We start from the raw sequence: 15001 nt of genomic DNA, 5'->3' as shown, positions 1-15001 counted from the left end.
AGAGTCAATCTGGTATCAAATGGATTGAAAAGAGCTGGCTCAGATCAGCTCTTCTTAAATTCATATGCAAATGTGTACGTGCATATATAGCACTAAGGTTGTTGAGTAAAAGGCCAGAGAAAACATCTTGTGTTTAGCCAAGTCTGGTGTTAACACAGCAACAGGTTCACTTGAGCATGATTCTGACCAAGTGACCAGAAAACAACAACAAGGCAAGAGAACCAGCTTTGGATGAATTCATGGCACGGTCCAATATGCTGAGCGTTGAGTCACAGCCCTCGCATCTGCTTCAAAAAGGGAAACAGAACACACAGAGCCCCTTATGGCACACAGAGCTCTTCCAGGGCGCCACAGAAACCCATCAGCATGAATAAGAAAAGGTCAGCAATCAATAAATATCGAAAATTACAAATACTGTTTGCCTTAGCACACAGGTTTTCATCTTCAGCTAGAATGACAGTGGAATTAAGTTGGACTGAATCTGCATGCAGAGGAAACGGTGAAGGTTTACTCAATTATTTGGCTGACCGTTTTGGAAATATTAGTCCATAGACTTCAAGCTCTCAACTGACTCAAAGCAATAAACTTCCCCACTTGACTTCAGCAAGTCCTGGTTTTCCTGCCTTCAACAGGGAAAGCCAACACTAAAGTTTTTATGAATAGGAGCAATTCTATATTTCAGCTGAATTACTTCCTTCCCTCCACCTCACCAATTACAAATTTTTGTGGTTGCCTTGAAAGACCATGTTCTGTCTTTCCAAAAACTTCACTAGCCAGAGTTCCTCCAGGGAAAAGGACATCTGATCTAGGTCTGCAGCACAGCCATAACGCTGGGATTGTTAGGAGATGGGACTAGAAGGACACCCTACACCAGGTTTTTTTGTCCTCCTTATGTTTTGCTGCACTTATAACTGCTACAGAAACTTCACATTTCTGGAGTCGATAGACAGCACAAGACAAAACACACTTCTCACATGCAGCACACAGCCAGGAATGTTCCCACAGTCCTCTCCATACCCATCACTTGCTAAGGGGCAGGACCACAAAGACGCGTGATGGCCACCACAACCCTGGTGATGCCCCAAGCCGTAAAGAGTCTGGACAGGACACAGGCAGTCGCCCAACACACACTGCAAAACATCTGAACTCCATAAATGCATGGTTAAATAAACATTTACAGCACCAGAAGAGAGGATTAACTCCCTACTCACAAGGAATCCAAGGATTAGCTTGACAGCTCCAGTTTTTGAGTTGGAGCTGAGATAAACCTTTCATTCCAGAGATTTAAACCAATTCCCAGAAGTATCAAGAGTCCCACGCTGCTGCGCCACGCCTAGGCTCTGGAGTTCATCTTGTTCCTGCCCACCCCCAAAAAGGGATAAGGCTTTCCTTGCATTCCAGCTGCTGGTGACAAAGTGACACAGTGTGAAGGACGTGACAGAACAAGTCCCCATCACAGCACAGGCCACCAAGGTCTCTCTCTGACGCAGCACAGCCCAACTCCCTGCAGCAGCTGACCATCCCTGTCCTTTCCAGGACACATCCTCAGCCTCCCCTGCCAACACACGGACACAAACACAAGGAAATCTAAAGCCCATGGTGGCTCCTGAAGGTGGCTCAGGCAGCACCATCCCCCTACAAGAAAAGGGTTTTTCCACAGGAGATGAGCCTGGGAACTCCACACAGCGGGGAAGGATCTTCCCCTCAATTACAGGCAACGACACCCAACATCAGGCTTATCTGACAAGGCTCTTTTGCAGGGTCCTCTTTTCAAACACCTCTCTAAGTGAGGCAGCAATTCCTGGGGAAGAAAACCAAAAATGCCATAGGTGCAAGCGGGATTTTATGGTAAAGGGAACGAGGCCACAGCTGGGCAGACACAGCAGCCTCCTGAGCTGTGTGAGCACAGCTTCCACCCCAGGGCTGGATCCCAGCAAGGGGCAGCATGCACAGCGCTGGCAAACAGCAATGTCACAGCATCAGGGATTTCAAGCAGGTTTAGAGCAGATTTTATTAGTGTAATCCTAATAGTGCAAATAAAGTCAGATACAAAACTGGCATAAGCCGCTGCATATGGATAAACCTCCCCGTGTCCCCCTCCATCAATGGCTGCTACTGAAGCACAAGCCTGTACAGTCACCCTTTTCCTCACTTCCTCACAGGCTCCAGTGGCACCCCCAAGTCCCCTCATGTCACAGGTTCAGATGCTTCCAGCCCCCGAACCTTCAGCCAACTGGTAGTTTCCATAAGCTTAGCTTTTGTTGGTGAACAATTTTCCTTTCTGCTCTAGAAAAAGGGACATACATAGCTCAAACCAAAAAAAAAAACAACAACAAAAAAACCCCAACAATGAGGACAGTGTCTAAATGCACAGCACAAGGAAATAAGCAAGAGAAAAATATTTTCCTTTTGGCTGTTGCTAAGTTCTATTAACACTAACTATTATTTGAAGATCTACATGTAGAAAACGACTACTCCTAAAGGAAAGTCCTAGCAAGTCTTTCTAGACACAAACCTACATTAGTGGTTACATTCCAGATACTAATTAAATGTCTCCTGTAACGAGAAAATTCTCTTTGGACTTACAAATAATTCCAAGGACTTGATCCAAAACCTGCTATCACCTCTGTGTTTGGTGTGTTAGTTCCAGAAACAGACTTCCCCTAGCTGCTGCTTCTTCCCAAGTTTTCCATCCCAACACAGTCTCTGGCAGAGCTGTGTGTTCAGGGAGTTCGTGGTATGTGTCAAATCTCCAGAACATTTGAGGATTATGTTGCAATTCAACCTGTCCACTGGAACAATGGGCATTTGTAACAAGAGAGGCAGCCAGCAGTCATGTACACACACAGCAGAAGCAACACTTGGCTGGCAAGTGTGAGGGAAGATGTTTTCAAGGCTGGCAAAGGGATAAGCTCCATGAGGAGAACGAGTTAGCCAGCAGGCAGGCAGCTGCTCTATCGTGTGACCGAGCCTAGAGGCATCAAGTGCAAGGAAATGCCAGGTAACACCGATCAAGTGCAGCAAATCTCCTTGGAGCCGTCTGTAATTATCTCAAATCCACAAAGATCCTCACAGGTAAGTGGTGCACACCAACTTCTGCAGAGTGAAGGCTTGCAAAGGGGCAGCTCCCGCCTAAGGTCCCCCTCAGCTCTGAGGATACACTTTGTTATTAAAACCAGACCTCAGAGATGTTTTCAGCCCTGCCAGAGAGTGGATGGATAAGCAGAGAGCAAATAAACCCCAATTAGTGGGAGACAGGCACCGATGCTGCCCTGTGCGCTGTCAAAGGCTTCCCATCCGCATTCCAAGGCTCCCATACACCTTTGTGAGCCGGACCTCTGGCTTCTGCTATCTCAGTCATCCTCCGGCTGTCCCGGTGTCGCGACAGTTTAATTAAAAGCAGGAGCCTGAAAAGCTGGAAAGAGGCCTGGAGTGCTGCTGGGTTCACATCCGCCTCTGGAGCCTGGTGCCGGGGAAAGGCTGCACAAAAGGCGCCCAACACCAGCTCCCAAGCCAGGGGACAGGTCTGTAGTGGCACCCAGCTGCCCTGGAGCTGCAAGATCAAGTGATCTGGCATGTGCCCAGACAGTCCAATGACCTGGAACAAGGAAATTCTCCTCCCAAATGACAAAGATGCTGCTTGGGAAAAACCTGCAGCTAAAAGCATCTCCCCGTGCTGCTCCCCACTTGTGTGGTGCTGCAGCAGACGCATATTTAATGCATTTCTGCTACTTCAGAGCGTCCTGCCCAGAGCCCAGCACAGCTCTGCACAAGGGCCAGGCTGGAGGAGCTAAGTGGGACACTTGCAAACATTACCCTGCACTAATCCAATGTTATTTTTCCCACAGCAGCCCGCCGCTCACAAGACCGTTGGCAGAGCTTCGCAAACCACTGGCATTCACCCGCATTCTCTGGAACAGCCTTCTTCCAAATTCATAAATTATTCCATACGCGAGCTGCCGCAACACCCATTAGCTGTTGGAGCAGTCCTGCTAGAAGGTTCAACTGGAGCCAGTATCCACCCCCACAGATTAATTCATGTTGGCCACCACATTCTGCTTCGACCGTCCACCCCAGTCGTGTTTGCAGAAAGCAGGAGCAGTTGGATTCAGACTGAATTTTCATTTCTGCCCTCCTGTCAAGACTTGTGCTGTAGCAAAGCCATGCCACTGCCTGTAACAGAGCAGGGTTAAATGAAACCCACACGTCCAGTGTGATTCTCCCTTCACCCCAAAAGCAAACAGACCAAATTCTCTGGAGTACTACGCCCCTGGACAGTCCAGCTACTCGGATTTCTCCAGAACAGTCGAGCTAAACACAATCCAAACTCTAGCAACCCTGTGAGTGCAGATGATGCATATTGCAGTGCTCTTGGTTGAAATCCATAGCTCAAGGACAGCTTCTGGAAGGGAACATTTTGCAAGGCTGTTTCTCTGAATACCCACAATAAGCAAGAGGAGCTGCCGTTAGCTTGCACCTCCCGCAGTAACTTTAGGCTGCAGCTTTTTGTGCTCGCAGTACTCGGATTCCTCATCCCCTTTTTCCCCTCAGCTCCTCTCTTTCCCTGGAAGCACAGGGATGGGCAGAAGGGCACATCAGGCATCCCTCCACTAGCAAAGGCCTGTGCTGCCCAGGCTGGCCGGGTGTGCCAGCACACAGCAGCTGAGCCTGAGTCCTGCGCGGAGAGAGAACGGCTGTGACAGATGAGCAGGCTCTGCTGCGCCGGGCTCAGCTCCTGCAGCAGCCCGGCTCTAAAGACCTGACAGAGCAGGTAAATCCTGTCACAAATTCATGGAGCCAAACCTAAGGATTGGGGAAGACAAACACGCCCCAAGGCAAATGAAGGCTGCTCCAAGCAAGCGCTTCCTGCAGAGGTCTAGGGAAGATGAGTTCACATGAAGGAGCTCCTTGCTCTGACATGCTCTGTAACTCCAAGTGCCGCCTAGCCCAAAACTGGGGCACAATTCCCATGTGCAGTGCACGCTTCTGCCCTTGGCTCCAGTTATTTAATGAGATAGCAAAGCGAGGGATCTGCTGCTGCATATTCTTCATTAAGATTGCAGCCTCCACCTCCACGTTGCTCAGAGCAGGAGGTGATGCACGAAGCCACAAGCAGCCCTGCCTGGCTTGCTCACAGCCCAGAGCAGCTGGGGTCTGACAGATAAATACCTGCTGAGCAACTTGGGAAGCCTTCAAAGAGGAAGGCTAATGCCCAGCTCTTCCTCCCACGGCCGTCCAGGAGAAGGGGCTGAGTCTGTACACGCAGCACGAGGGCTCCCACATCACTCACCAGCACAGCCCAAGAGCCTGTGCCTGCACCTGGCCAGCAGCACATGCCGACCCCAGAAGAGTCAGTGCAGGCTGGAGCAGCCCTTCCTCAGGCGATTGATGTCTTAATTCACATTTTCCCAGGTCTCTTGGTAGCCCCTGAGGGTGCCAACTGGAGCATAAACCTCAAGAGCGGGCTCACACAGCCTTCCTACTTACACAGTACCCAGAGGATGGCACACATCCAGCCAGCTCCATCCTCCTTCCTTCCACCCAGCACCACTGAACCCCAAATGCTTGGACACTATCCTCCTCTGCAAGGCAGGCACCAAAACGGGAATACCAGGCTCCAGCCCTGAGCAGCTTCCAATTGCCAAGATGTTTTGGAACAGGCAGCTCAGGAAAAGATACATTTACCACAGCGTGGATACTGACAACATCCACACAGCCTTCCCCTGGGACTCCTTACCGTGTGTTTTACATAGGGACCAACCACCTATTTCACGCCAGAAACATTCTCTAGCCCGTGTGAACTTTATAGTTCCCTTCAAACTGAAACCAGGACAGCACATAAACTGTATCACAACTAGCCTGGATTTCTACTTCTGGCCTTCTGGCTCAACCCTCTGGAAGAAATCATCAGGTTACTTGGTTAGGCTATGAAAATCCTGCTTTCCTCAGGTTATATCAAAATCTTGTAAAGTACATCCCACTGGAAAAAAAAAAAAAAAAAGCTTTTCTGAGCTCCATTCTTGGCAAAGCCAAACCTAGAGGAAATGTAGCTGTGTTCACCAACAGACAGGAGTCACACAGCAAACCACAATTTCAATTAATGTTTCATTTAAGCAACAAAACAACTCTGTCTTTGTGTTTAAATGGTTCTGGACTACACCAGAGAAATTAAGTATCTCTCAGGAATGCTCTGTGTGAAAATTGCCCTCAACTGCACTCACGCAAACCCAGAGAAACAAGGTCAGAGTTACTCACACTGCTCACCTTTAAACCCTTCCTCCTCATTGTTGCATCTCGAAAACACAACTTGCATATTACCCTATTTGAATAGTTGTTTTGCTGACGGTAGTTTTAATTAAAAGCATTAATCTGGTAATGCCTCTGCACCACAAGAGTTCACTCGGTTTGGTGCAACAGGGCGAGGTCCGTAGAGGTGACTGTGGTGTGCTATTAATTCACTGATCACAGCTTGGCACCTCACAAATCAAGGGAGGGAATTATCTCCTGCTTTATACACACACAAACAAAGGCACACCAAGACAAAGGCATTTGCCCAAGACCACACAGAGGTCGAAACACTTGCAGCATGTCAGCCGCAGGAACCCTGATCCCGAGTGGCTTTGGTAATTACTGCTCTAATAATTAATAATTGCTGGACTCCAAATGCTGAATGGCAGGAGTGCTTTCCAGCTGGGTGAATATTCAGCTACCTGGAAACACACAGCCCAAGGTCCCCTGACAGAACTGTTCAATCAAGTATCAGAAACCGACGTGAATCGTTCCAATTGTTCACTGACCATCAACTGAGCGTCCCAGAAGGGGAGGCATTTCTCTGAAAAGTTGTTTATTCTTTTACTTTCAGATGGGTTCTTTGTCATTCAGAGCATCAGGAGAGTCTACCACAGCTTTGCTGAAGAGCTGCCCCACAGCCCAAGTCCACACTTCTTCCATGAAGGCTCTCCACGGCACAAAACAGCTCCCGGATCTGGTGCCACTTTTTGTCTCCGCTGGACACCAGGGACTTGTGCTGCCATCACCAAATCCTTCTCTCCCCCAGAAGACTGAACCAGGCCTGCGAGAAAGGCAGGAGCATGTACGGGCTCACTCGAAGATGGAAAGATTTAAGGAGCAGGGGGAGAAAAGAACTGACATAAATTAGGTCAAATGCTCCTGAAAAATGCCAGTTACTTTATATATAGTGACAGCACTCTGATATCTTTTAATCTCAGCTTGCCATTGTCAGATATTAGCTGAAATCCCCTGCTTTTGCTTTGGCTGCCATATTAAAGTGCCATGTATTCAATATTAATGAAGCAGATGAAACAGAATGAGACTAGGCTGGCATTTTCTGTGATAAAAGACAGCTTGTGGCAGAAAAGCATTCATTTAAAAGCACTAGGGATTTCTCTTGGCTTGGAAATTACATACAAGATACAGGACACCAACAAAACCCTTTTCAGATGTAATTAAAAATCCCAATCTTCTGATTCTATAGGCTAACAAAGGCATAGTGGTTGATCAGTTGTTTCTTCTGCTAAGAGAAGCACACTAGCAGGGAGTTGAGTTACCTGGCCACAGTTGTGGGAAGCTTTAGATAAACTGCTGAAGCAAGATTTGAAAAATTACTTTCCTCACCCTCTCTCTTTGTGCTTATGCTCAGGCAAAAAATCACAGGGCTCAGAACTCTGAGTGCCCAAGAAAGCAAAGGTATAATGAGGCCTAGGCCAACCCAGACATGAAATGGATTTGAAGGAGGAAAAAGCAGCAGCCAATGGATGTGGTGATGAAGTGGTGTGATTTGTCACCAGACGATATCACAAAATCCCTGCACCTCTTGGGGCCTCGACATGAAGATTTGAGGACTGTGCATATGTTCAGTCCCAGATGGCTGTGTTAAGCCTTATAATCACTCCCAGCATTTACAGGGACCAATACCTGCTCGCAGTATGACAAACTAATCTTTTCGCTGTAAAAACTCCCAATAAATGAGTACTGCTTCCAGTTATTTAATTTGACAGTTTCTGACAATACCAGACTTGACACCTCAAACTAGGAACAAAACAACAACAAAGACTATTGGAATAACACTAGCCATGCTGTTTCTGTGTTCATTCCGCAGATACCCAAAAAATGTAATCCTACCAATCAAAAGGAGACAACAGAGGAAAGAAAAAGATTTAATCACAGAAGCAGCAAGAAAAGGAAAATCCAACTACATTTATTCACAACCTCTTTACTGGCATTTCCTAGACACATCCAGGTGATGTGAGGAAATCCATGTTCCTGCAGGGAAATGCCAGAAATAAGTCAGTCACAACCTTGTACCTTCACCTTTCCAGGTTGCAAGTCTCTCATTTCCAAGCTAGTCTGTTGCCTGCCAAATTTTGTTCTAGAAAAATTAAGCCAGGACCATCAGCCTGGCACTGTTCATCCATCTGAAAGCTGCCAAAAGCTTCCAGGCTGACCCAGATGAGAGGAGAAGGGTTTACACGTGGGCAGAAGGGAGATGATTTGCGCGCGTCAAAACGCAAAGACGTGTCTGCAGTGGGAACCTCTCCCTGGAAGGTGAAAATCAGCCCTGCAACCCCACCTCTACTGCAGTTCACACTCTGGTACTCCCTGTGAACCCCTCTCCACGCTGCCCTGCGGAGCCACAAGCTCACGGGGTCACCAAATGAGCCATCTCCCCAACTTGATCCTTTCACTTTCTCTACAGAGCCACCACCAGCCTGCCAGAAACTTCACTCAAGCCAAGTTCATGCGCTTACACAAAGCACTTTGCACACTTGCTGCGTTCAACACGTCTGGCAAATGAGTTCTGTAGAGCCTTGTGCTTGCACAGGACGTTGTCATTCACTTGGCACCCAGTGAAGCCACCAGTGAAACACCCAGACTTGGTGGAACACGCTCAGAGCCACAGACGGCCCCGAACAGCCCAGCGAGACGTTTAAAAATATCCCGCTCAGGAGTCAAAACAGTTCCTCGCTTCCACACCCTTCACGTGACAGAGGTTAATATAATTCCTGAAGGAAAGACATGAGAGGCATGCAGATTTCCAGGAACAATTTATATTAGAACTACTGCTGTGCACGGGAATCAGTTCCCAGGAGCCGCTGGCAAAGCGGGGGCAACAACTGTGGCGAAACTGAAGCGTTTTTCAACCAAGCCTTCTTCTGTTAGCTTGTGCCAAGTATTCATGAGCAGATCTGGTAAAGAAATAACCCCCAATTACAGCACTTCAATAACATATTTCCAGCAGCTAGATCCCATCTGGAAATAAACCCAGAATCAGAAAATCCAATTAGACAATAGAGAGATCTAAAGAAGCTGTAAGCTCAGATGGAAGAAAGCACCAACTCCTCAAAACAGCAGCAGTCTGCTCTTTGATAGCACTTTATGTGGGATGCTACTACAGAAAAACAAAAACCTAAAGCCTGCAAGAAAAGATGCAGCTTCTTCCTATTTTCAGACACTTCCAAGAGCTCTAATTGCAAATTCAGATCCTAAGCCTATGTCTCCAAAAACACGGGCACAGCCTGTGTGTTTAAGTAAGGAGTCCCAAAGATAGCCCAAGACTCATAAATCACAGAGCTCAGCAAAATAACTGTCCCTAGCAGGGAAAGGCAGTAATGGCCTTTGGACTACAGCTTGTGCCAGCAGAGCACCAGTTAGATGGAATGAGCAGAGCGCTCCAGAGAGGGAGAAAGCATCTAGAAAGGCTGGGTACTGCTAAAGGAAAACCATAGGGAGCGTTTCTTCCTTCTTGTGGCTCTCCCTTCTCCTCACCTATGGCCAAGTGGACCCACGTTCACCACACCTGCCCAAGCTGTGGGCAAGAACAGCTCTGGCAACAGAGTCCTGGCCCACCAAGTCCTGGGTCTGAACCAGGCACCATGGTGCTGAGGATGGGGAAAGGCACCCAGACCGGATGAAGCAGCCAAGAAGGAGCATTCCTTATTCTCATTGCACAGTGGATGCAAACAAGGACTTGCACTCCATGGAGCAAGAATGACATTTGGGGTAAATTTCTGTTAAGGCTGCTGTTAGGGAGGAGAGTGAGACCCCAGAGTTGGTGCCGTGTCTCTGCTCCAGAGCCTCCTCCAGCAGCAGCAGCAGCGCTGAACTCTCCCCACGCCGTGGTGTTTGTCTGAACCATTATTACGCATCGCTTACTCCAGCGGGCTGGAGAGCTGCTCACAGAGCTGGAAGTGAAGGCAGCTACACTGAGTACCTAAAAAAAGCTTCGAGTACTATTGGGAGGCCTTCTCTTGTTTATTTTTATATCACCTGGGTGCATCCAACTGTTCTATGCTGAAGCTGCTTTTGAAAGAGCTCCTGCAGCTCACAGGACCGAAGCCTGGAGCCAAACCACGCCAAGGGTAAGGCTGGATGAAGCTGCAGCGTTTGCCAAGCCAACAGAAGACCCCGTGCCCTTGGCATCCCTCCTGCCAGGCAAGCACTGAGCAGCCTCACGCCCATGCTCCCAGAAACACCTCCAAGAGCCACAGAAAGGCCACAAGAGAAGCAACAACCCTCAGATGGCTTCAGAGTGGACAGCCAGCCAGGAAAGCTCTCTCTCTCGGGCTGGGAAGGGGATATATAAAACAAGCTTCGGCATTGAGTAAATATTTTATTTCTCAGATTCATGCTGCTTATCTAATCAGTCCCCATCATTATTTTAGAGGCCTTACTCAGGCACTAAAATTGCTTCCCCACCACCTCACCTACACAAAGTAAGGACTATCCAAGTATCTCCAGCAGGTCCTGACTCCAGCCCAGCTCACTCAGACTGCAAAAGCTAGAGGTCCTGAGCGTGTGGTGGGCTGGACACACGACCTGCCCCATGACGGAGGCTGTGCTGAATCAAAGCAAGCAGGTTCCCACCATTGTTAACATCAGTGGGAGCAGCAAGAATTGTCTGAAACCATTTCCTACTGCAAACAAGGCAGCGAGGTGAATAAAGGAAACAAAAAGGCCACCAACTAAAATACCCTCCTGTGTGCACCACCCAGGGCTACTTCCTTGGTGCAGACAGCTGAGCCAGGCCAGGCCCAAAAGCCCCATTTGGCAGCAGCAGGCAAGGAAGCCAAAAACCCTGTGCCCTGGCCACCTCAGCAGCCCAAGCAGTGCCACCCACAGCCACAGCACCACCACATTCACTGTGAGGAGCCTGCAGCCCCCAGTGCAGAGGAATGGGGCACCCCTTGCCTGGTGCCCATCTCTTGTCCCAGGCCAGCAGGGGTGGTGGCCCTGTGGCACCCAGCAGCACACACAGATGTGGCTCTGCAGAGGTGCTGATCCCAGCTCCTGCTGACCCCAGCAGGTGACAGCAAACCTGCTGCTCAAAGACAAAGCACAGAGGCTTCAGCCCTGCTCTACCTTCCCATCTCCCTCTCCTTCCTCCCCTCCATGGAAACCAGCAGTCTCTCATTATCAATTATTTTTAAGACAGATTGAAGAGTAAGAATACACTGTGCTGTTCTCATCTCCCAGTTACTGTTTTCCATGGTTCCCATGCAAAATCTGCATTCCAGCTTCATTTTCCTCTCAGTTTTTGTTAGACTTGTAGAGGGGGGCACACCAAGGTACACTCTTGAATGAGCATGAGTCTCACTCCTGCAACACAATCAAGCTCTGGCTCTGTAAACATTTAGTATAAACACATAAGGAGAAGGGTAGGTAGGCCAGAGCCCTCCTCCACACTCTCATCTAAGAAGAAACCATCCAACACTGGTCAAGATGCTGGGAATTAATCCAAGAGGAAGAAAAGTGTCCCCTATCCAGCACATCTCAACAGCTTCCAGACTGGAAGTGCCTTATCTCACACAGAGCCTGGATGAGCACAGCATCCTCTCAGCCTGGTGCACGTTTAAGCACAGGCACGGCTTCCATCAGCTGAGAGCTCCCACGGCAGCTCCCAGCACCAATCCTGCCAAAACTTTGCTAATGCATGCCGAGATCAGTCTCCATTAAGTGCAGTGAAATTACAGGCAGCACATTACACATGTGCCTTACATCTGTGGCATCAGGGCCTTAAAAAGAAAGCCGCCCATCCTACCAAAACACGCCCTGCTCGGCTACAATTAAACACAGACACTTCAGAGCAGCGTGCTGAAGTTATTTTTTTATGCATACTTTTACAATTAGCATAATGTCATATCCTGCCAGGATGTAAAAGGTTGTGACTCAGGAATGTTATCATCATTTTAACTGACTCGCTTTTGGTTTCATTCCTTTCCTTTTCCTTTCCCCTTTCCTTTAATTCTCCCTCCAACAAGATGCATGCCACTCATGGCTCCACTTAATCGTATTTTGTAAGAAAGCTGGAAAGGTAAACGTTCAGCAGTCTTGCCTCGCTCTAACATATAATTAACTACTCCTTCCAGCTCCCTGCCACCCTCCCAGCAACACAACAGCAGCATGCAAAGTGGGAGCAGAGAGGATTAGATAAGGAGGTACATAAGAGAGAACATCCCCAACGTCTCCTGAAAGCCAGCCACTGTCCCTTCTCCTCTTATCACCCCAAGATAAAACAACTCCCTTGTCCAAAAAGCGCGGATTCCGGAGGATGGAGGTTCTGCCCACCAGCTGCTTGTGAGGAAGCAGAGTACCCTCCTCCTTCCCTCTCCCACATGCTCCTCTCACGCTGAGGGATGCTTTATCCTGCAATCAGCCCCACTGGACTGGACTCAGTGGTCCACAGACAAGGATTTGGTTTTACTGGTGCAAAACCCTCTGTGGATGTTGTTCTGGGATGGCCCGTGGACTCGGTTTAAGGAAAATATCCCACGAGGCTCAGGACCAGCACCAGTTTAACATAATAACAAAATAAAAGGGCCAAACATTCACAAGAACAAACAGCAATCACGTCCTGCAATAAGCCACGCTCCTGAGCCTATTCATGCTGCTCAAAAGTTATCTCTCCACACAAAGCCAAAAGGCTCTGTTTGGCAATACCCTTCAGCTTGCCCTAAAAAAAACACCATCTGAAGCCTTGATTTCAATGCATATTCTTACACTGAAAAATAAACTTCAATTTCCAAGCATGCTTTAGACCTTAAGATCAAGGAAACATTTCAGAAGAAGCTTTACAAATAGCTGGTATAATTTATAGGTATTCTGTTAAGGAACACCAGCTCTTACTGTGCTTAGTAGCATAACTTCCCCACCTCCAGTAACACCATTAACCCCATCTCCATACATTTACTTTGCCACATCAGAGGAAACATACAGCCCCGCAGATCCATAAGCTCATAATAAACGCTAAAAGAAACTTCTCTCATCCTGGTCACGTCTTGAACGCAGACCATTTTCTTATTTTGAAACGGAGCCACATTCAAGTCCTCCACTCGTGGGCAACTTCGATGTTACTCCCAAGCACTGAAAAAGTTACCGGGAAGTCGGTCGAATCTCTCCCTCCCCCGGCCGACGATGCACAAAAGTGCATTCAGTCCGGTCACGGTGGAGTTTCATTCACGTCTCTGCAAGCTGGATCCTTTTCTTTCTCGGCATCTTTTCGTTTTTGCGGGTTGGGTTTTTTTTTTTAACTTTCTCCCTTGCGCGGGGGAAATCTTTTGTCTTTCCCAATGCGAAGGTAAAAACCCTCCCGGCCACCACGTCCCCAGCAAAACGGTCACGCTGGAGAGCGCAGGACACGCGTGCCCCTCGGAGCCTTCCATGCGCGCCGGGACTGCCGTGCCTCGGCTCCCGGGGAGCGCGGGCACATCCCGCCCGCCGGCTGCCAGCCCGCACGGGGCACAGCCCTTCCCGCTCTCAGCTTTCCCCATCGCTGAGGGAGAAGGGCAGAAACACGAGTGGCAAAGCACCAAGCCCTCAGCGGCGGCGGGAGCACCCCCGCCGTCTCACCGTGCCCGCGCGGCTCCGGGAGCAGCCGCCCGCCGCGGCCCCGCCGCAATCCCCCGCCGCGGCCCCAAAACCGGGCCAGAAAAAGTTTTGCGCGGGCTCCCCCGGCCCCGGAAAGGGGCAGAGGAGGCGCGGCGCGGCCAGCCCGCAGTGCCCTCCGGCATCGCGCCCCCGCTGCCCCCGCAGCCCCCCGCGGGCACCGCACCCCTACAGCCCCCGGCACGGCATCCCCGGCAGCGCCCGCCGCCGCGCTGCGGAGATCCGCGCTCGGGCGATCCGGGCCCGGCCCCGCGCTGCCCCCGCCGCCCCCCGGCCCCGCGCACCGCCGGTCTGCCCACGGCCACGGCCATCGCGCTGCGGTGCTCTGCGCTGCGCTGCCGCCCGCCGCCTGTGCGCTGCCTGCTAGCACTGCAACATGGCCACCCGGCGGGGAGGGCCCATGCGCAATGCAAAGGGGCCGGGCGGCGAGGCGGGACCCCCCCGGCCCTCCCCCGGGGCCGCCGGGCAGCGCGGGCGGGCGGGCGGCACCGCCCCGCCGCTCGGGGAACCCCGAAAGGCGGCGGGAGCCGCGGGGGGCTGCAGGCAGTGGCCAGCGGTGACCCCGCTGAGCCCGCTCCTGCCCACGCCCCCCAGGCCGGGCCGCGGGAACCCGTCCCTTAAACCCCCGAGGGGCTCTCTCGCCCACCCTGGCAGCCCCACGGCTGAACGCACAGACACGGCTGCTCCGGAGAGCCTTGCAAAGAGATGGCTCCTACCAGCAGTTAGGTGAAGAAGGAGTGCGGGGATTCGGCAAAGAGCTATTTCCAGCAAGGAAGCACACAGGAGCCCTTAACTCCCTTGTATAACAGCACAGAGGACAAAACCTGGCACCTCAGTCCTCTTGTTTCTCTGAGCGCTTCTGTCAAACACACACACACACACAATTTTTCAACAAATTTGGTACAATTTGTTACTGCAAACAGTGGCCACGGTGCCCACTCCACTAAATGATTTCTAGGGGTGAAGAGAAGTGGAGCTGGCTCCTTGGCACTCCAGCTGACAAACACTTAACATCCTGGTGCTGAGCATGATGTCCCTTTACATAAAAAGGGGGAAGTCTCGGGGCTAAGCTCAACATGTATGTTTGCAAATCTTTGAC

General features: G+C 50.2%; 1 protein-coding gene across 3 annotated transcripts in view; it reads right to left on the bottom strand.

The window, feature by feature from the left end:
- Positions 1 to 14310, bottom strand: part of SEPTIN11 (septin 11) — a 46531-nt gene extending 32221 nt beyond the window's left edge. For all 3 annotated transcript variants that reach the window (XM_058838890.1, XM_058838888.1, XM_058838887.1), the window contains exon 1: positions 14187 to 14310. In XM_058838890.1, the coding sequence (XP_058694873.1) occupies positions 14187 to 14213 (27 nt within the window). In that variant the 5' untranslated portion in view covers positions 14214 to 14310. The remainder of the gene's footprint in view (positions 1 to 14186) is intronic.
- Between the last annotated feature and the right edge of the window lie 691 nt (positions 14311 to 15001).

Source organism: Poecile atricapillus, chromosome 4, assembly GCF_030490865.1.
Source record: "Poecile atricapillus isolate bPoeAtr1 chromosome 4, bPoeAtr1.hap1, whole genome shotgun sequence".
Lineage (NCBI taxonomy): Eukaryota > Metazoa > Chordata > Aves > Passeriformes > Paridae > Poecile > Poecile atricapillus.
The sequence above is the reverse complement of the archived record's forward strand: the minus strand, read 5'-3'. Positions and strand labels throughout refer to the sequence as shown.